The sequence below is a fragment of the Ailuropoda melanoleuca genome, chromosome 8 (genome assembly GCF_002007445.2).
Source record: "Ailuropoda melanoleuca isolate Jingjing chromosome 8, ASM200744v2, whole genome shotgun sequence".
In the NCBI taxonomy this organism is placed as follows: domain Eukaryota; kingdom Metazoa; phylum Chordata; class Mammalia; order Carnivora; family Ursidae; genus Ailuropoda; species Ailuropoda melanoleuca.
Genome location: NC_048225.1, coordinates 43,454,873 through 43,477,595, shown reverse-complemented (window position 1 = coordinate 43,477,595; position 22,723 = coordinate 43,454,873). Strand labels below are relative to the sequence as shown.

General features: G+C 48.8%; 1 protein-coding gene across 3 annotated transcripts in view; it reads right to left on the bottom strand.

Moving 5' to 3' along the window:
* Positions 1 to 22,723, bottom strand: part of ME3 (malic enzyme 3) — a 203,805-nt gene that overhangs the window by 41,775 nt on the left and 139,307 nt on the right. For all 3 annotated transcript variants that reach the window (XM_019805893.2, XM_019805894.2, XM_034666180.1), the window contains 2 exons: positions 16,414 to 16,575; positions 6,953 to 7,056 (listed from right to left, as the gene is read on the bottom strand). In XM_019805893.2, the coding sequence (XP_019661452.2) occupies positions 6,953 to 7,056; positions 16,414 to 16,575 (266 nt within the window). The remainder of the gene's footprint in view (positions 1 to 6,952; positions 7,057 to 16,413; positions 16,576 to 22,723) is intronic.

The following is a 22,723-nucleotide window of genomic DNA, read 5'->3' as shown; positions in this document are numbered from 1 at the left end:
TAAAGCCCCCAGCACAGAGTCGGTGCTCTGTAAGAGTGAGGGGCTAGCTCTTTTTCGGGAAGAAGGCCATGACTTTTACATCTAACCCAAGGTCCCAAGCAAGCCCTTTGGCCACTGTGTTCCCCCGGCCACCCTGATTGACACTGCAGGCAGGGCCTTTCGCCAGATACATGCTAAATCTACACAAACTCAGGGCTGAGTATACTTCCTTTTTTCCCTAGTCAATTATAAACTCCTGGAGAGCAAAGTCTATTTCTGACTTACCACTATGTTCAATAAATATCTGTTCTCTGAATGAACGTATATATGGATAAATACATGAATGAAGAAATAAACAAAGGCTGCCTTGAACGATTTTCTGATTATTTTATGTGTCCAGATTACAATGTCAGGAAGAATGACTTCTCCAGGACAGGTCTGCTCTTTGTATGGGCCACATTCCAGAGCACAGAGAAAGCACATGATAAATACAGGCTGAAAGGAAACTTGGAAGCAATTTCATGAATTATGTGAACCAGAGCAAACAATTGGATAGGTTCCCCTTAATTTCCCGTTGCTTTTATCATTATCTGACCACGGGGAACTAATTTTCTTCCTGAGTCTCAGTTTCCCCACCTATAAAGGGACAGAGTTGGGTCCAGTGAACAGGTTGTTTCTTGCTCTGGTATTCTAAGACTGTGAGATTACAGTCCTAGGGAGGGCCAGGCGGGAAAATGAGATAAGACACCTATTAAACCACAGAACGCATTCCTAAAATTCAGTATACATGAAAATACTGAGTAGTGATGGTCTCTGATGAGAGGGACTAAGAATGGGAACACTCCCTTGAAACATTATAATCAGGGTTGGGAGTAAACACTCATGCTCTTTATAATCTCTTAAAATTAAAATAAAATCTTGAAACTTTCTTTGTAGTCTGGGTACCATAAGCTTGGGGGTTTTCCTTTGTTTATACAATTTTAAAACCACCAGGAGAAGCTTAGAGCTAAAGAGCCTCAGCTTTTCCCCTGGGGGTTGACTGAAAGAGGTAGGCTTGTAGTTTGTGAAAGGACCTGGAGGGGGCACCCAGCACTGTCGAGGGATGGGGTAACAGGACCACCCGCCATTTGGTGATTAAAGAAGGAAGAAAGGGAAGAGCCAGCTAACTGACCCAGATGCTGGAGAATTTTCCCATCACAAAAAAGAAATTATAATTACGTGATGGGATAGAGGTGTTCGCTAACCCTGTGGTGGTCATCATATTGCAATATATTTATCAAATCAACGGGTCATACACCTTAAACTTACACAGTGTTCTATGTCAATTATATTGCAATAAAAATAAAAAGTTAAAAACAAAGATGGTGCTTCCCGCACTGCCAGTGGCTAGGGAGTTTTGAAAATAGGAGTTGATGGCTGATTCCTCCGGAACCCTCCTTATGGTGAGGATGGGCGGGGCACTAACCCTGCCCTAGAACAAGCCGGAGAAAGAATGCTAGTAGGATAGCTTCCAAAAGACCTTCCCCCGATTTATCTTCCTTGCCTACTGTATCAAGAAGGTGTCTGGCATATGTTGGACTATCTTTCATGTAAAATAACAAATAGAAAGTATCCAAATTAGAGGGTGGGTTCTGGATTTAGACTACCTCAATTCACAGCATGGCTCCACCATTAACCAGAGGCGTGACCTTGGATAAGCTCCCTAACCTTTCTGTGCCTCAGTTTCCTCATTTGGAAATTGTGCATTCATTCAACAAGTGTTTATTGAAAATGGGTGCTTGAGATGTAGCAGTGAACAGAAGAGTCAAAGATCCTTCCCTGCAACTTCTGTTTTAGTGGGACAGGACAAAAATTACCTACCTAATAGGACAGAATGTATGTGACAGAATGTATGTACAGGACAGAATAGGACAGAATGTACGTATATTAAATGACAGAATGTATGTGAATTGCTTTGTTGTCTACAGGAGCCTAGGTTAGCCCAGCACTGAATTCACCAGAGGGAGAAGGGTGGGATGCTTGCTTGCTTCTTTCTTTCTTTAGTGGACTGTTTTTTGTTGTTGTTGTTGTTGTTGTTGTTGTTGTTTTTGTGTGTTTTTTTGTTGTTTTTTTTAAAGGAATACAAGGAACTATTTCTGGGAAAAAATTGATGCATAACTCATTATAAAAAAAATTCGTTATTTTTTCTGATCACAAAAGAGCTGCCAGAGCACAAACAATCAAATGATATAGGAATGAATGTCTTGGACAGCAAAACTCCCCGGCAATCTCGTCCTTGAACTGTAGGCACCGTTAACAGCTTGGTGTAGACGCATCCAGATACTTTCTTCTTTATAGACCTTATCTTTATGAAATCTTTTGTTTTTCAGAGTTTTCCCAGTTATCTGACTTTATTAAAAAACAATCTGGGTAAGCCTAATAAAATGGATGTGGTAGAATAAGAAGAAACTCGTGTGTGTGTGTGTGTGTGTGTGTGTGTGTGTGAATGAACAAGACACAGAGAAACACTAAGAGAAAACGAGAGTAAGGGACCACGCTATGGAATTGTTTGGAATTGCTATATCCCCTCTGTCACGGAATGAGGAGGCTTGGAATTGGGGGCTCCAGTCTTATTCACCCTTTCTTTCCCTTGAGAAATGCTCTGTGTCCTCAGTAGCAGCTCAGAAAAATCTTTCCTGAGGGGCGCCTGGGTGGCTCAATGGGTTACATATCTGACTCTTGATTTCAGCTCACTCTCTCTCTCTCAAATATATAAATCTTAAAAAAAAAAAAAGATGGGGTGCCTGGGTGGCTTAGTTGTTAGGCATCTGCCTTCAGCTCAGGTAATGATCCCAGGGTGCTGGTATCCGCGGGGAGCCTGCTTCTCCCTCTCCCCCTCCCCCTGCTTGTGTTCCCTCTCTTGCTTGCTCTCTCTCGCTGTCAAATAATGAATGAAATCCTTAAAAAAAAAAAAAAAGAAAGAAAGAAAAATCTTCCCTGGTAAAACACCTTGGTTTCCTGTTTCCTTTCTGGATAATCAGGCATAGGAATGTAGAGTCTCTGAAATGCCCATGGGCAGTGCTTTTTGAGGACATGGGTTTTCTGATGGTGTCCTGCCTTAATGGTCGGCTGGATTTCCAGGAGTCTGTTTTTCATTCTCAGAAGGCCTTTCAGTTTTGTTTTTGTTTTTGTTTTTGTTTTTGTTTGGTTCTTTTTCAAATTTGCTTGCTGTTTTTTTCCCCCACAATGTTGTATACTTTTCTTATTACTTCATTCTTGTGAAAACTATCTCTTTAATAGATTTAAGCAGAGCTACTTTATAATCCTTCTGAGAATATTCCTTTTTCTGAGGGTTCTAATTCTTCTATTAGTTGTATATCTGATTTTCCCACAGTGTGGATTGTTTCCATGTGGATTATTGTGAATCACGAATTTATTTTCACTGGGGAATTGTTTTTCCCTTCGAGGAATTCCACACATCATGGCTTGTGGGAGTGTCCTCACAGAGAAGTTTGACTTTGCCTTCTGCCAGGAAGGTTCTCCAGCGGTATCGCTTGCGGGGGACAATATTTTACACTCATTTCTTAACCATGTGGCTAGGGCTACAGGTGCCAACTGAGAACAGACCGTTCTCATCCATTACTACTGTAAGTAACCAAAACGAAAAAACACACGTAAGTGGAAACAGCCCGGGAAAACGTGTGACTCAGGCGCCGGGCTCCAGGTCTGCAGGGCAGAGAAAGAGCAGGGAGGATGGAGTGACTATGTTTGCTGTGGGAGCTGCAGGCTTTGTGTCAACTCTGAGCCCCATGCTCGCAGCTGTACGTGGCGATTCCTTCTGCCCTGGTGGGTCCTCCCCAGTGGCCAAACTCCAGGACAGTAACGGAGCCACAGTGACTCTTTTTCTGGGCAAAAACCGTTAAGATATAGCCCTCTTAGTGGACAGGGGCAAGGAGCTGGAGCTTCTCAGTAGCAGGATGTTTGGAAAAAGACAGGAGTCAATGTCTCCCAAAGTTCTTTCTTAAAATACATCATGTTTGGCTTCAAGGCTGCTGACTCACACCCCCCCCCCATCTGGGCATTCCATCCTGGGGCTACTGTATTCCCCAGAGTGCCTGGGGAGACCAGCTCATCTCCCACCCACAGTATCCACAGAAACATCTGCTTTAGCTCATCAGAGAGTCCAAACAAGCAACTGCCAACCCATCATCATTTCCACTCAAGGACACATTCCTCTCGGCTGATGTGTGCCCCTCTCCAGCACCCCCCCGCCCACTGCCTGCGTGTCTGTGAGACTGGGAGCTGATGCCGATGAGAATTGGAAGCTCCCCTCACATCCTCATTTATCTAACCTCCTCACACAAAGAGCAAGACTTCTCTTTGGGGAATCACGGAATGACTTCTGACTCACTGGATCAGCGGTGGGCCCTGGACACAGCAAGCAGAAACCGAGCTCTCCAAGCCCATTGCACTGACATCTCTTCCTCCCCAGTGTGGAAATCCATTGGCCTCAGTGGCCAGCAGACTCACGTTCCACCTGCTGTCCAGGTTCCTTAGCCTCCCAGGGCCCCAGTGACCTCTTCCGCAAAATGGGTACAGTAATACCTATGCTGCCAGCTGGGCAGGGGTCTTGCATGGTTGGAATAGAATCCCAGGGTAGGAAGGTATCTTAAAGAGTCTCTGAGGCTTACATCTCCTCCTGTAATAGCACCATTGACAACCTACACTTGAACACCCTGTGACAGGGAACTCATTCCCGCAGACAGGTGTGCTGGAGATAGCTCTGGTTTGTTTTGAGCTGAAAACTGCCTCCTTTGCCACTCTACCAACTGGTTCTTCTCCACGTGGGTATATGGAAACAAGGTGAGCCCCTTTCTGAAAGAACAGCTTTCAGATATATGGAGGTGTGCCACATCCCAATATAGACGGAGCAGTCCCTAAGTCCTCTCCCCACCAGGCTAAGCCTTTATCTCCCCTCACTGTCATGGTTACTGCTCTCCAAAGGCATGTCAGGTCATTTATGACCCTCACAGTATCCTGTCTGGAATCGAATGTGGTGTTCAGGATGGTCTGAAAGGGGAAGAGTGAACTAGGACATTCACCCCTCTTGTTCTAGAAGCTATGCCTCTATTAACGCAGCTCACCCTCAGTTAGCTGGCTTGGTGGCTATTTCTCAGTGGCAGCACCTCCCCTATGATCTCAGCTATGAACACCTAACTTCCTGAGGACCACCTCCTCTCTGTCCCGCTCATTTTACCTTTTACCCAACTCAGTCATTCTTGAGCCTCATTAGGACTTACCATCCCTTGATCATGTATGTCACTGTCCCCTAACCTCCCCACAATGTCCTCATGTCCCTTCTTATTCAGCATAGACTTCCTGAGGTCATCATCATAATCAGCCCCTCAAATATACTCACAATTCTTTTCTCTTTTTCTCTCTTGCCTATCAAAATCCCAACCCTGATTAAATCCTACTCTCTGCCTCTTCCTGTCCTGCATCCAGACAGTTGAAACTGGCTAGACTAAAAAAAGGAAATCAGTTAAATTCATGAACAGTGACCTGCGGGGGGTCCCAGGGGGCTGTCTACCAATCATCCCCTAGTACCCTAGTTGGGACACTGCAGGTCATACGTTTTCCAGCCTCAAATCTCCACCACCTCCACCCTTATCCTCACTCTCAGTGGATGACCTTGCCCTCAATCAATGGGCCTTCCACACACCCCCACCTCATCTACCCACCTGCCTGCACCTGTGCCCAGTGCTCTGCCCATCCGCCATCCCTGTGGCCCAGCCTCTGTGCTCCTATCTAAGGTTAAGCCCACCAGGTGTGCACCAGACCCTTGGCCTCTCACTTACTTGGGAACTTTGGTCCCCTTACCCCACACTCCCTTACTAATGACTTCTTTTCTGTAAGATCCTTCCCATCCCATGTAACTACAGGATTATTTTCTTTCATCTTAAAAAACAAAAACAAAAAAACACTACAATGATAAAATTCTTGCTCCTTATCCACAGACAGGGAAACCAGGTGAGGAGACTTACAAGCCTGGTAACCTGCTCCATGACATCACAGACCTAGACATGGTGGGGTCAAGGGTCAAATCCAGTCTTCCTACCCTCAAAGCTGCAGAGTCCAGCCCAGCGCTATCCCCAGCCCACTGTTTTGGTTTGAGTGGCTGAGCACAGGCAAGGGAGGCCTTTTCCAAGGATGCCCAGGCCAGCTCTGCCATGACCTGGGCACTCTTGGGACAGTGAGAAAGGCTGGAGGTTTTCAAGGGACTAGGGGACCTGCTGGGTCTGCAGGGGCCTGCTGAGTTGCTGAAACTCTGTCTTGACTGACTTGCCCGTCAGACTAAACACGTGTGTATGTGGGGGGGCTGTTTCCAGAACTCCATCCCAGTACCATGCCAGCCACAGCAGCGTGTGTGGGTGGCCGTGATGGCAGACAGATGGGGCAGGCGAGGGGGCAGAAGGTGCCAATTATCACACACCCCAGTGCATAGATGACACCTCATAAATCTTGCAGATCCGCGGCCCATGTGGCCTGCTCTGGTGGCTCATTAACACCGCCCGGTCCTCACGTACAGGTGGAAAATGATGGCTCATGTGGCAAGCTGCCTTCCAAAGCCAGTTTGTCAGAAGGGTACACTTCTTTTCTCCACCACTCACCACATCCCTGTTCATGCCAAGAGCCCAGAACAGCTCAGCCAAGGGGGTTTTCTTCCTGGGACACGAGACACTTAACTACCGCCCAGTCATGGTCCTTCAACCTCGACCCTCTTTTCTCTCCTCCCTGCTCTCAAAGATTCTCCCACAGAACAAACCCATTGGATTTGCGTCTCCAGAGACATGGAGTGAAGTTGCAATTTTTGGACAACACAGAAACGCATGCATCTCCTACCTCGTTTGTGTATCTGCTGAAACCAGTGTTGACTTGAGTCATACTATCTCTGAAGAGTCTTCTTTCAAAAGGAACAGGGTGACCCACTTACTTGTCCGTCACAGCCTGCATGAACTCATCCAGCAGGTCGTCGTACTCCTTCCCACGCACACGCTGGTGTTTCAGCCCGATGTACAGAGGGTCTCTGAGCAGCTCCTGGAACAGACAGCATCCGTTTGCTCAACGGCCCTGGTTTAGTGGGAAGGACCAGGGAGAGGAAGGGAGGAGGGACTTGGAAGTGGCTGTCCACCCTGCCTTGCCACGTGTCATCTCTGGAAGGGTCTGGAGGCTAAGCTATTGATTGAGGTGGTTCTAACTTCAGGAACCAAGGATGCTTTGATACAGAAAATCCTCTCAGACATAGTCTTCCAAACCCTGGCTGTAGGCGCTCTGGATTTATTTTAAGGTTTTTCAACAGTGGCACTATTGACATTTGGGCTTGGAATTCTTCGACGGGAGGGCTGAGCTGCACACTGAAGAACATTTAGCAGCATCTCTGGTCTCTATCCACTAGAAGTCAGTAGCACCCCCAGTGGTGACAATAAAAAAATGTCTCTAAACACTGCCAAATGTCTATTTGGGGTCAGAATTGCTCCTGGTTGAGAACCGCTCCAGGCAGCATCTAGATTGAGGTATTGGGTCTCGTCCAAAGCCACTGATCTGGACTCGAGTTAGAAAACACCTTATTCTCTCAAAGAAAACTTACTGAATACGTACCATGTGCCTGGCACTGCACTAGTCCCTGAGGGTACAAGGACAGAATGTACAACCAGAGATTTCAGTTCAAGAAAGATGCCCACCTGAGTACGCTGAGTACCAGGCTGTGTTAGGTGGCCCCCCACTCCACCTCTTGCAGCTCGTTCTGTCACAACACTCACACACTCTTCTGTGTCTGCTGCTGATCACCTCCCACCTCTTCTCTACGCCCTCACACATACACCCTGCACGGATCAGTGGACGCAGTCATGCACGTTTATGGATCATCCATTGCTGCTGCCCTTGGGCCCTGCTGGAGATGTGTAAATGAGTAAGAAATGGTTGTTGCCTTCCGTGTGCCCGCAGTCTGCTGCAGGGGGCTGCCGAGTAAACAAACTACTACAGTGCAGAATGATATTGCTTTGACACAAAGTGTGGCGCATGGAAGCACAGAGAAGGAGAAAAGTAATTCCCACTGGGGACAGGTGGTGATTGTCATGTGGAAAATGGTCGAGCATTAAAAGATAGATTCTGGGGCACCTGGGTGGCTAAGTCGGTCAAGCGTCCAACTCTTGATTTCTGCTCAGGTCATGGTCTCAGGGTCGTGAGATTGAGCCCCATGTTGGGCTCCATGATGGGGCGTGGAGCCTGCTTGAGATTCCGTCTCTCTCTCTCCCTCTGCCCCCTGGCCCCCCACCCCCCACCATTGCACGCAGTCCCTCTCTTTCTCAAAAAAAAAAAAGGGGCAGGTTTTGATAGGTGGGCTGGGCCCTCCAGGTGGGGAAGTCAGCACAAAGAAGGGCTGGGGGCTAGAGGCAGGAGAAGGAAGAAGTACCTGGTGTATTTAGGAAACAGGAAGTAATTCCCTGTGTGAGGGTCTCCAGGAGTTGTCTATTTGTGTCTATATCACCAGACTAGGAGCTCCTTGAGGATAAGCATCTGTGTTACTCTCATCTGTATCTGAACTGCAGGACGCAGAGGTAAGGTCCCCACAGCCCTGCCCTCGAGGGGCTTCCATTCAATCTGACCCCCATCCCTGATGTCAGGCAATGGGACCCCTGGGACCTGTCTTCTCATTCGTCAAATGGAGGTGAGATGCCAGCTGCAGGGGGTGCTTGGGATGATGACATGAAATAATAAATGTGAAAGAACTTTGTGCATTATAACACGTGCCATAAAGTAACGGCAGCAGCTGTAAATTTCATGGCACTTCCTATGTACCACATACTAAGTACTTGAATCTCCCCTTGGGGGTGGGACAACCATGGAGGTGTGCGGCTCAGAACTCTCTGAAGAGAACCTGCTGAGGGCAGGGAGATGGGCGGACAGCCGCTACCTCTCCTTGGGTGGCTCTCAGCCCTGCCTGAACATGGAGGGGGCTAGAATGGCCCAGGGCTGCCCGCCAGCCCCGCAGTGGGCGACCCTTGCTCGGGGTCTTTGGTCAACCTGCCTGAGGTTTTCCCAGGACCCCACTGTGGGCTGGGCTCTTCTCACTGAGGTCTCCATCCCTCTCCTCTCCTTTCACAGGTCTTACGTCTGCACTGGAGTCTGAAGGCCCCACCCACTTGCCTACTCCTCCTGCTCCCCGCTTTATTCTTCATGGGGGTCCCCCAAGAAATCTTTCACACCTCTGCTTCCTAGAGGGCCCTAGCAAACACAAAGGTGGGTCTTGTAATTTCCCCCATTTGACAAACGAGGCAACGGGGCAGAGAGAGGTGAAACAAGCAGCCCAGCCCTTGGGCTAGTAAGTGGAAGAGTCAGGAGTCACCGCAGGGCTGCCTGGCTCCAGGGCCCACCGTTGCTGCCACGATGCCCTACCGCGTGGGTGGCTCGCTGGCACATCAGTCAGAACGGCCTCCGTTTCTGTTAAAGACACTGCTCTAGATCCATACTGCCTTGACGGTGCTGCGGAGGTCATTGTGCAAAAGTGTAGGGGACAGGAAAGAATAGGCAGGATCTGCCTTCCTAAACCCTCACCCCCAGGGCTGTGAGCACATCACCTGAGGCATCGTGGGTCTACGTTTAGCAAGAAGGTGAGCCTGGCCCTTCCTTTCTCACTCTCTTCACCCCTGGACTTTCCCTCCTTGAGACAGGTTAGGATTCCGCCCTGGTAGGTGTATGTGTTTGCGAGACTGAAGGATGACAGGGCACATCGGTGCCCACCCTTCACATGCCTCCTTCAAGGTGACCCTCTGAAAGCCACTTGGAGGCAGCAAACATGCAGCTGAGGGCGAACCATAAATGTTGTGATGACTTGACGGAAAGCTAGGCAGTCATTAAAATTGCTGGTTTTTAAGACTACTCAGCCACCGGGACTGATGTGTATGAGATTATGGAAAGTGAGAAAAGCAGGATACAAAGCTGCACAGACGTAACTTCAACTCTCTGAAACACACACATACAGCCCAGAGGGCACGCACAGGAACAGCATCACTCCTGGCACCTGCAGAAAAGATGCACATTCTTTTTCTTTGCTGCATGTGCGGTTTGTGGGGCAAATCGGAATACTGAAGAAGCTTTGGATTTTCCAAAAATGTCTCAGTATATCTGCATTTAAAATCAAAGGTCAACCACTATTGAGAGAGAAGGGTGGCTATGAAAGCTTTAAAACACTCCTTATATTTTGCTTTTATATTAAAGCACTACACCTGAAATACTTCATACCTAAGCACACACACACAAATTGGAAAGGAAGTTTCTCTGTGGAGATAATAGTAAAAAAGAGCTTCTTCTGTTTGTATAGAACTTTCAAATAACTCACTCCTGAATCAGAAGGAATCTGATCCTTCCACCTTACATATTGTCATCCCCATGTGACAGAAGAGAAAGGTGTAGTTAGCCAGAAAGTGGCTAAGCTGAAATGGAGCCTTGCTTTGACTGGATCTCATGACAGTGCCCCTTTCCCCCAATATTCCATGTTGTGGGGACCAGGTGACCTGGGGTGGCTCCCCACCCTCTGCTCGGTCCTCTGGAGGAACTCAGTCATGGCTGGGAAGATGCAGGCTATGATCCCGCAGAGGACGCTGGGGAGCTGGGACGGCCAGAGTGGAAGCCGGAGTCCCCATCGGCAGCCAGCGGGGCCCCCTCTGACAGGAGGGAAGATGGCTTCTCCAGAACAGCACAAGCTGGAGCACTCATGGCTGTCTTGGCACTACACGAAACAGGAAGTCCCCATCCTGCCCTCTGTCCCACGGAGCGATGTGGCCATCAGAACGGCTGCCAGCAAGTGTGGGACTGTTAGCCTCCTGGACTCTCTCCTTGCAGCCCTCCTCTATCCTTGACTTCCTTACGTAAACACTTAGAAGTGTTTAGCAGGAAGTATTGCCAGATAAAATACAGAATGCCTAGTTAAATTTGAATTTCAGATAGGCAAGATTTTTTTTTTTTAGCCTAACTATGTCCCAAGTTTTGCATGGAGCATACATGGGACATATGCAAAAGTACAATGAGCTATTCATTTGAAATTTAAATTGAACTGGCACCCTACGTTTTTCTTTGCTAAATCTGGTAGCCCTATCAGGAGAGGCAGAAGGGAATTTGAAAGCTGGCAGGGAGTGCCTGCAGAGGAAAGAGCCTGCCCGGCTGGGTGGCCCCAGTCAGGATGCTCCCTCTGAACGCCCACAGTATGGTCTGGCTTTAGATTCAGAAGGGGGGGTCTGGGCTTTGGAGACGGACAGACCTGGGTTTGAATTTAGACTCTGTTGCTTAGGTCTGTGACTATGGGTTTTTCTTGGAGACAAGGTGTCATGGAAAACAAAAATGGTTTCCTCCTCATTACTTGCCATTATCACTCACTGAGCACTTGATTTAAGCTGGAAGAGAGATGCACTTTCTGGCTGGGAAAAATACTTACCTCATGTACCAAGAGGCGCACGAAGACGTTATTCAGGGAGCATCTGGGGGTCTGGGAAGGTCCTGGGGTTGGGCTCAGGCTGTGGACACAGCACACGTACCCCCCCTCAGGGTGGCAGGTATGCCCAGCACACATGTCTTTGGGATCTCAGTTAAGCCCAGGGATCAGCTACGAAGATCCTAGGAGGGGCACCCTCAAAGGTCACGTGCATACAGACGGAGCACGTCTGACGGCACCACAGGGTGAGTGCAGGCCATTTATCAGCTGTAGTAGTGATGCTCTTGTGAGGTGGACGCAGCCCTTCAACCCCAACTCTGCTGGCAGCCCCATGCTTCCCCGGGACTCTGGCAGCACCCCCAGGGCACTGTCTGCTGGGCTCTGTGGACAGTCTGTTCCCATGTCTCCCCAAGAAGACATCGCCCAATTAGAACCCATTGAGGCTCAAGACTTGTGCCAGGAGAAGATTGCTAAGGTTCAGAGGCCATTTTAAAGCCAAGCCCCCGGGGTCACCCTGCAGGACCTGTCGCGTGGAGTGGCATGAGCACTGGGCTTGGAGTCAAACCTGGGGGAAGCCATTTCTGCTCTGTGCCCCTTTTCCTGGGTGAAATGAGGGGTTTCAATGAGAAGTACATTTGACCTTGAACAACAGGTTTGAATGGCATGGGTCGACTTATCTGTGCATTTTTCCAATAAATACAGTACAGGGCTATAAATGTATTTTCTCTTGTGATTTTCTTAATAACACTTGCTTTTCTCCAGTTTACTTCATTGTAAGGATACAGTATATAATAAATATAACACACACAGTATGTGCTAATCGGCTATTCATGTCATCAGCAAGGCTTCCAGTCAATAGTAGGCTATTAACAGTTAAGTTTTGGGGACTGAAAAGTTATACATGGATTTTCAACTGCATGGGGGTCCGCACCCCTCACTCCTGCGTTGTTCAAGGGTCAACTGTAGTTCAGGTCCCTTCGAATGCGGACAGTGTGTGATACTGTCTGGCTGCATGTGGATGAAAGAGAAGACACAAACCAATCCACACACAGCCACGGAGGCCCCCAGCAGGTGGGCCTACCTGGGGGGGTTCCCTGGCTTTGTCCCTTTGGACTTAATCATGGGATATCCCCTCTTCATGGGATCGCTGCCCCACATATTTATTTTTCCTAACCTCCTTGGGGTAGGCAGGTAACAGTGACTCGGAGTCTCAGGGCTGCTGACAGCAGATGTTTTCCTTCAACAGGAAATGTCGAGGGGTGTTTTCCTTGACTGTGATTAGAGCTCCTGTAGCCTCAGGGGTTTTCACAGAGATGCATGTGCGTGCGCGCGTACACACACACACACACACACACACACACACACACACACAGTTTCGTTATCCCGACACCACAGCTCCTCAAACAGCACTCTCCCTGCTTGGACATGTACATGAAAGTTTCAAGGGTAAGCCTCTCTCTCCTATTGCTCTGGCTTGCTCGGGGGAGAGACATGCTCCAAGACTTCCAGTGAGGTAGGAATCTTGCAAATGGACTCTTTTTGTTGTTTTTTTTCCCCAAAGAACTGTAGTGTGGGAGATCACATAGTGAGTGCATTTGGAAAGAGCGAAACCACCATCTTCCCAATGTTGGCCACTTTGTAACTCTGGATTTTTGTCTGGTGGGACTTTGCCTTTCTTTGGGGCGTGGGGACCCATGGCATCGGTAACACCTGGGCCTGGGCCTGAGCGTCCATGGGGCCCCCCCACTGAGTGAAACACCTCCTTTTCCAGTCTTCATCACCCAGTCTGCAACACAAACACCCGGCCCCTTGCAGTGGTATGCCACAGTGAACAAGGCAGCTCCGGAGCCAGAGAGCCCAGGTTCAAACCCTGGCTCTTACACTTAGTGCTGTGGGGCCCGAGGGAGTAGTTCACATGTGTGGGTCTCAGGTTCCTCATCTCACACAGCTGGGGGAAGAGTGAAATGAGATTCAAATCCACAAAGGCCTCGAGCTATGCTTGACACACTGCAGAGCTGGAAGCTGCTTTCTCTACCCCCCATGGCATGGCAGGGGCAGCACCTGCTCTCAGCGCACATTCCCTCCTCTCAGCTGGGGAATACTCCGGTCCTTCCTGACAGGAGGGGGCAGCCCCAGCGGAGGTGCCCTCCCTTCCACACCCAGGAGGGAGAAGTGATTCAGAGCCCTTAAGCCCCAGGAGGAGAAGCAGACACTTGGAGGAGAAGGAGCACATTAGCCATTAAAAATGATCAATTAGGTGATGGTGTTGAAATACAGTGTAGAATATTCCACCCACGCCCTGGCTCTCATTTATCTCCCTCGTGCCTAGCGGAGTGCCTGACACCTACTAAACATTCAATAAACTTTTGCTAAATAAGTAGAGAGAAAGTGTTCATAAAATAACATTCATTGAAAAAAATGAGAACAAAACTATAGGCACATTATTCCATCTATGTTGATGCATAGATGAATATTGCAAAGGAGCATGGATGAAGCATGGTGGGAGAGATGCCATTTCTCTTTTAAGATTTTGAATAATGTGTTCAGGTTACTTTAGTAATAAAAATTCTAAAAATCAGGAAATGACCTTTACTTCTAAAGCAGCAGGCACCCAGGCAGGCAGGCGTGGTGTGGGCAGAGGAGGGCAAACAGAGATTAGGATCCCCGCCCTGCCTCTCCTGGCAGATCTTTTTGGACAAATTAATTTCTCTGCATTGTCAAGCTTAAACAGGGTTGTCTGTGAAAAGTGCCTGGCCATGACTTACTCATTGCTCCCTGCCACCTCTTCGGGTGGGTTTATTACAAGTTGGGGCTAGCTCTAAACTTGAGCGTGTCACTGCAGGGTGTCAGACCTTCAATGACACGGGGTCTCATGCATCTGCCAGCAGCAACCAACACCCTTCCAGGGCATACAGTGGCCTTAGAATCACACTCAATCTTGCTTGGAGCCAGCTTTTAGGAGAGCGTGAGTAAAGGTCTCAATTAAACCCTGCTGGAACACAGCAGGAGGAATTGGATGGGAAGAACAACTGAAACAAAGTTCACCACACTCATCCTCGCCTGCATGATTCCATGCGTGTTGGGACCCAAGGAACCATTTCTGCAAAACCCAGGCATCCGGTCTAGGGAAGAGAACCACAGCGTGCTGCAGACCTTGAAGACTGGTTTTGCCATCCTGCCCTGGTCTCATAGGCTGGAGGGGAGGCATATGGAGAAGAGCTCTAGAGGCAGAACACTCAAAAACCTTCTGGTCCAGTTCCTCGTTGTACTAGAAGGGGATCAAATCTGAATAGGTGCAGGGACTCAGCTGGCTGTCCATGGTGCCAGGACCAGGGCTCCCACTTCCCAGGCCAGTCCTTCTCCCACTCCCCTTGTCCTCCCTCACCCCACTCTCACCCCACAATTTCCCAGCTCTTAAGCGAGGTCTGCCTGGCTGTCCTCTCATTTGATGGCATCTGTGGCTGAAGTGTGAATAAGCATCATTCCTTGAGAGGAGCCACAGTGCTCACTCTCGTTTAGAGGTGGGGATGTATGGTGTTCAGGGAGGAGGACCACACAGAGTCATGGCAAGTATCTTGAGAAAGATCACTGCAGAATGTGAATAAGATGACCTTTTTGACAATATGAATCAAGAATCTAAAAAATGACCACTGCCTTTGCCTCAACATTTCTGCCTCTAGGAAATTATCCTAAGTACATAATCGCACATGGAAACAAACACTGATATGCAAAAATGGGCTCAGAGCAAAGCTTCTATTTGCAAAAAGACAAGAAGCAACCTGAGTGTCCAGCTGTGGGAGGTTTCCTCTGCAAACTGTGGCACACCAGGGAGCTGCCATTGTGCAATAATGACTAATGACCTGGGAGAAAACTCACCATATATATTGTTTTAAAAAGAAGGATACAAAACTATATATTCAATATAAACCCAATTTTGGTTTTATAAATGCTCTGGGGGGGGGAAGGCTGGAAGGATATATATCACAATGGAAAGTATATTAGTACTGGTGTATAACTGGTATTTCTAACACTTCTCTGATATTCTCAATTTTTTTCCCATTTTAAAAAAGATGAATTTGCACTGATTTTAAACTCAGAGATGCATGTCATTAAGAAGGAATTTTTTGGGGGCGCCTGGGTGGCTCAGCCGTTAAGCGTCTGCCTTTGGCTCAGGTCATGATCCCAGGGTCTTGGGATCGAGCCCCGCATCGGGCTCCCTGCCCAGTGGGAAGCCTGCTTCTCCCTCTCACATTCCCCTTGCTTGTGTTCCCTCTCTCGCTGTCTCTCTCTGTCAAATAAATAAATAAAAATCTTTTTAAAAACTTTTTTAAAAAAAGAAGGAATTTTTGGGTAGCTTTTTGTCTTCTCTGACACAGGAACCCAGAGCGGAGCCTGCAGGCGTGCACAAACCCGGTGTCCCAGGGCGGTACCCAGAGCAGCCAAACTCTTGCCTGTGGCTTGAGCTCCTTAAATCCCAAACCATCTGGAATCTCACCCATAGCTTGGGGCACACTCATCTAGCTGATTCAGATATTTCAGCCCCTGGCCCTGGAGCTTTGGGTTTTAATTCTTTCATTGAGGCAGCCTACCTCCACAATGCTGAAAAAATACCGCCCAGCAGCCTCTCCCGCCTGGATCAAGGGACCCTCTTCACTACTGAATCGGAGAGAGGCCTCAGAGGGCAGATGGAGCGGGGAAGCAAACAAGGGCCAAACTGGGGTCATGGAGGGCACAGAGGACCTTGAGGAGGAAGGGGAGCCAGGAGACCCAGTGGGAATGTACTGGGCAGGCAGGGAGGAGAAAGGTCACCACCTCTCAGCCATGCAGGGGAAGTACCCTGGCAAAGGGGACTCAGGAAAGAAATGTTCCAATGCTGTATCGATATAACTATCTCTCAAAGGTGCCCCCCACCCCACTCCAGTCACCAGCTTCTGGCCCCAGGGATCTGGGCCTGCGTGGTGCATTACCTCGTTGTTGGTGCCGACGTCCAGCAGGACGGGGAGGCACTGCTGCGGGCTGACCCCTCCACATGCCGTGTACAGGGCCAGCTTGCCCACAGGGATGCCCATGCCGTAGCAGCCCAGATCTCCTAGGCCCAGGATGCGCTCCCCATCAGTCACCACCACAGCCTGAAAACAACCAGAAAAGCATCTCTCGTGACAATGTGCTCACTTTATCAACCCTCCCATGTCAGGCTTGACAACTGGACGCCCACCTCCTCTGCTGGGGGATGGAACAGCTGGTCGGGGAAAAGGCCAAGGGATTCATTCCACTGGAGGTGGCAGTCCTTCTCCCTGTCCTCCATCCCGGTGGGGTGGTGAGAAGCCCCACTGAGCTGAGCTGACACCTCACCATGCATACTGAGGTTTGGGGTGGGGGCTGCAAAAACAGCTAGAGGGAAACCACATCTGGTCACTCTCCCTCAAAGAAACTAAGCAGATATTCCCAGTTCGAGATCTGGGCGCAGGGACGGAAGGACATAATGGAAGGAGACCATGAGGACAAGTGTTCATGATGCTGCCACAAGCCCATGATTTCGAGGCTGATGGAAGTATTCTCCTCTTGCTCCTGGGGTACAGTAAGTCCAACCTGCAAAGGGCAGGGCTCCCGTGACAGCTGCTGGGGTCACTACTTCCCATGAACCCAGGAGGGTTCTCAAGCTGCACTGGGGTTACTTTTGTGCTTTGGAAAATAATCACTGGAGGCATACTACATGCTAGTTCGGGGCTTGCCTGCTGTTAATTTTCAGATGCTGATGAAGTTGATGGTGATAGAAATTACTACGATTTTGATAGATATTCATTTATTCATTCCTTTACCACATATTTATGAAGCACCTATGTCGCAGACACTATGCCAGATCCTGGGAGAAGGAGCATCAGTTTGCTCATTTGTAATAACAAGCCTGTATGGATTCAGGCCTTAAAGAACTAAGGGACAAAAAGAAGAGATGAAATATGTCTATTTATAATTAATGACTCTGGGAGGAAAGTGAGGGCAGTAGAACAGGACAAGGGCAGCAGAGATTGAGAGAAGGGAGAGTTACTTCCTGTAGGTAACCTTTCGTAAGGATGAGGGCACACAGGAAAAGACTGTCCACAGGGGGTTCAGCTGGGGAGGAAGGTGCTTGATGCAAAAGGAAATTCAGATGCAGGATAGAGGTGAGGAGGGCGTGGGCTGTGTGTGGGGAACAAGGAGATGGAGGTTGTGTGAAAGGAGAGAACAGAAAGTCAGGCAGGAGTCAAATGGTGAAGGGTCTTGAAAGGCCACAGAGATCCCCTTGGGTGGCAGTAAAGTTGTTTACAGGTCACCCCAACCTGCTCACCATCACTGCCTTCCTCCATCTCAAAATGAGTTACGTTTATGGTGCCACCCATCCCTCCACTAGAGCCTGGCTTTGACCAGGACTTAGGACCAGCTCTGCGCGATGGATGTCCCAGTGCCCCAAGCGTGGTGCTCCTGGGCATCACGGGGCTCAGCTCAATCCATGCAGGTGCCACACGAAGCCCTGGGGATAAAGAGATGAAGACCCATGCTTGTCCTAGAAGAGTTTACAATACAGTACCCAACGGGCCCATGGCATCTTATCGTTTCTATTCTCCAGCTCTCTAAGGGAAAGAGCACACAAAGGCTGTGCCACCTTTTGGTAGAAATAAGTATAGAGATTGTGAAAAACACTCCTCCGCTTCTGGAAAGGGGACTTGCAGGGGGGCGGGAGGGAGGGTAAGAAACCCATGACAATCATGATTTTCCCCCTCACATTGATCCACTGCCTCTATGGAGAGTGTTCTTAACCCGCATGCCACCTGATTCTCCCCATGGCCCTGGTAGGTAGGTGAGTCTGAGACTGTTATCCCCTTCTCACAGGTGAGCAAACAGAAGCTCTAAGAGCTTCGTGTTTTATATACATGTTTTATATACTTGTGTTAATTATCAGCCAGATGCCAGGCACTGGACTGGATGTTTCCACAACAGGTATCTTAGAAAGATTAGATAGCCTAGCAAAGTCACATTGCTTATGCACGTGGCAGGTCAGGATTCTAATCAGGTTTTGGGTTCCTGGCTCTGGCTCCGTCTACCACAACTGCAGATGGGTTAAAGCACCAGTGCTCTTGGTCAAGTTCTGCCCTGCCTCTGTGCAACCCTCCCCACAGCCTGCCTCTGACCTCCCACTGGCAGCTCTTCCTGGGGGAGCCTGTGCCTTCATGCTGCCCAGACTCGGGGCATTTCTCTACCATCTCTCCTGATCAAAGCTTCCTTATGCTGATTCCCATTCTCTCAGAATTTCCTTCTATTGAGGGGCAGTGAGTTAACCAGAGGATGATGGTTCCTACTCCAGGGTGTTATCCCTACGACTCTGGAGCCTTTCTGGATGGTGATGGGGCTCCGTAGTGCTGCCCTCCCAGCCTAAACTGTGCATGGTCCCTCTGCTGCATGGCCACCTCCTCACTTCCGTCTGCCGTCCTCTCTCCATCGCACGGTGCTAGTGGTTGGGTTAGTGCAACAGCTTCACGACCACACTCATCTCTCCTCCTTCCAGTCTCTCCTGCCAACCAGTGACATTGACACAACCAATGACACAGCGCATTTTCATTATACGATTCCCAGGCTCAAAGACCTTGAGTGACTTCGAACTGTCCATATAATAGAGTCCAAAACATTTAACTCTTTAATGATCTGAGCCCAGCATATGCTCTGACTTATGTCTTGCTACTTGTATGCACACAAGTGGTTACACTAGCAAAACTGGCCTCCTCGCTCCTCCCAGACTCACCTATAATCTCCTCCAGTTCAGCCCCTATGGCCCTCTCTTCTAGAAGGTCCTTCTCTGTCTTCAGCATGCAAACCCTGCCCATTACAGTCTAATGCGATTTCTCCTAGCACTTATGGCTACTACACAGCTAGCCTGCTCACCCTTCCTGTCTGCCTGTCTGCCTGCCACAAACATGGACTAAGTACCTACTGCTTGCCAAGCCCTGCATAAAGTGCTACTTAAACATTTGGGTTCTTATTTAACATTTTAAAAAATGCACATTTTATCTCACCAGACAACCCAAAGGTTAATGGCAGGGGTTCTGGAGTCTGATAACCAATACTTAATTTCAGTTCCTTGATAATGCACCATATGTAATCTTGGGTAAACAGATAATTTTTCTGAGTTTTAATTTTCCATAAAATGGGGGATAATCATACATAACTCATCAGATTGTTGTAATGATGAAGGAATATCAGTTTCCTTTTAACCAGGTGCCTTGGGTAAGTGATCAATAAATGGTTACTGCTCTTATGATTATGATGATGGCTATTATTTGGGGCAAAGCTCCCATATTGGATTTTTAGTTGTTTTATCTTCTCTCTAGTTCAGCATTACCACGGAAAGGCCATGCAGTAAGCATCAGTTAAATGAGTAAATGAAACGGAACCCAGTGGAGATCGTGGTGGCCAATGGCCGAGAAAGTCGGCCATGCAAAGCTTGTGGCTCCTACTGTGTTCTCTAAGCAGACATTGTCACTTAGATGTCCAATAGTCCTCCCAAATTCTTGAGTCCCTAACCAGATGAATCTGCTTTTCCCTTTATTCTTCTAAACCTTTCACTTCTGCTGTCCACCCTCCCTCCGTTACCTCGTATTTCCCAGGCTCAACACTCTCCTGTTAGAACTCCTCTCTGTCACTTGTCAACCACAACCAACTGGTCACCAAGTTCTGCTGATTCGATCTGCTCCTTACTTTTCCATTTGTTCCATGATCTTCACTTGCATTGTCACTGACTTGGGTGAGCCCATCCATCTCATCTGACCACCGCAATGGTCTCCCAATGGGTCTTTCCACACTTGGATTCCCCCGATCCATTTCATTTTTCCAAAGCACATCCAGCTTTGTCACTTCCTTATCCCAAACCTCCAATGGTTCTCGATGCCTGTGAAATAAAACTCAAACAACTTTAACTGGCATTTAAGGCCTTCCATTGTGTAGGTCCAGTCTGCTCCTTGAATTTCTTCTTTATCCAAATAAAATAATTCCAACTTTGTATAAAGTTTGTTCTTTCCTGACTGCATGCCATTTTACCCCTCAATCCCTATGATCTCCCTGATCCAAATCCTACCACCCTTGTGTGCTTTAAGAACCGTATGAAAGTCACCTTCCTCCATGATGCTCCCCTTCCAGAAGTTATCACTCCTTCCTCTGAGTTTCCATGGCATTTTCCTCGTATTACAGTGAACTGATACCATCATCTTTCATAGGTGTTCTTTTTTTTTTTTTAAGATTTTATTTATTTATTTGACAGAGATAGAGACAGCCAGCGAGAGAGGGAACACAAGCAGGGGGAGTGGGAGAGGAAGAAGAAGCAGGCTCATAGCGGAGGAGCCTGATGTGGGGCTCGATCCCATAACGCTGGGATCACACCCTGATCCGAAGGCAGACGCTCAACTGCTGCGCCACCCAGGCGCCCCTTTCATAGGAGTTCTAAGCTCTGTAGGGCAATGAGTGGGTGTTGTCATCTTTGAATCTTTAGGCACTTAGCTTGGTGCCTGCAGTGTGATAGGAACTGGATAAATGATGGCCAATGTGATAGATCAAACACAGAGGCAAAGGATCTCCACAGTACTGTTTCAGACCTGGTGTGAAAGAACAAGTTCAGGGAGAAGAGGCTGGAAGCTATTTTTCATGACATCAATGGAGCTGGATGCCAAGGGTCAGTACTGCAGTAAAGATCAAAATCTGAGGACAAATCTGAGCAGCAAGGTGGGGTTTTAGAGTCCAGTAGTAACTATCAGTGAACTACAGGATCACAGTTCCCTTGTTTGGATGGTGTCTGCAACTCACACCTCCTCTGTATTTCAGATGACTAGGGGGGAGGTGGGCCACATTCCTCCTCTGTCCACCTAGCTTGGACCCACAGCCTTTTATGACTCATTGCCCATGTCCCTTAGCCTAGGTGGACCCAATGGGGCTGACCCCACACTGACCTTGCTTGCTCTAGCCCTGTTCCCTTGGACTTGTAGATATGTCATGGGCTGCCCACAGCCCTCACCTCCTCCCTCCTTCTCATCCTTCCTTTTTTCCTCGTCTTCTTCCTCTTCTTCTCTCTCACTCCACAACATAAACAACACACAGTCTGCAGTTTCAAATCCTGGTTCCACCCTTCACAAGCCAACAACCAGCTTCCTTGTCTATAAAATGGGGGTAATAATAATCCCGTACAGATCATTAGACGTCAGTGAGGTCATCTGTGTAAAGCACCTGACAGATGCTGTATGAGGTGGATACAGGGATGTGCCACCCACATTCCTCTTTCAGGACTCAAGGAGTGATTCCCTCAGCTATGCCCTCAGGTGGCAGCTGACTTTGAGAATTTCCTTAATGACAAGAACCACCTTGCCCCAAGTCATACCCTGTTCTGAAGGGCAACAGCCCACAACCAATGACTGATGGATGCAGGGGTATAAAGGCCCGGCTCCCCTGCCCCAACTCGGTTGGACTTGGAAGGACCACTCCAGCTTCAGAGGCTCCTCATGAGTTCAGCTGAGTCTACTTTAAGGCGTCACTCCACCCAACCTCTGCCTCGACTTTCTCCAGCTTCCCTCCCTCCTAGAGGTCTTGATCCCAAGAGCACTCCCTGATAGGCCAATGTCCATCTCAAAGAAGGTTCCCCAGGACACCCACCTTCTGACGCTGAGGACAGAGTGGGTTTAACATGTGGCAGGCCTGTGCATAACAGGCAGGCGCTCGGCACCAACACCAAACTGGTCCAAGTTGGGACACCCATGTGGCTGGGGCTCAGGAGCAGAGGATGCTCCCATGCCACCCCTACCCAGCTGCCTCTCAGCACCTCCCCCCAAAGCTGCTGGGTTGGGGGTGAGGGAGAGATTTTGAAGCTTGGGAAAGCTGTGGGGAGGAGCACTGTTTTCAGCTGAGTCTTCCTCAGGCTCAAGGCAGTGGCCACTGTGGGAAAGAGTCAGAAAAGCAGTTCTCACTCCTCTTCGTGATTTATGTCAGACAGCTCTGGGTGGCCTGGCCTGCCCCCTCCTCCCTGAACGTGAGGGGTCTGCAAAACTTCGTGGTCCCCCCCAATGCTGGGCTTTGGCCTTACATCCCTCCCAGCCTGCTTCTCCTACACCACAGTTCGCAGTTCCACTCTCTGGATGGGAAACACGGGAAGTCCTCCTTTATCTTCTGAGCTGTTTTGGAAGCTTCTCTGAACCACCTCTCCCCTCTAGCCAAGAGGCCGCCAACATCAGGTTCTGAAGATACCTGTGCCTCCTTGACTCTGCAGCT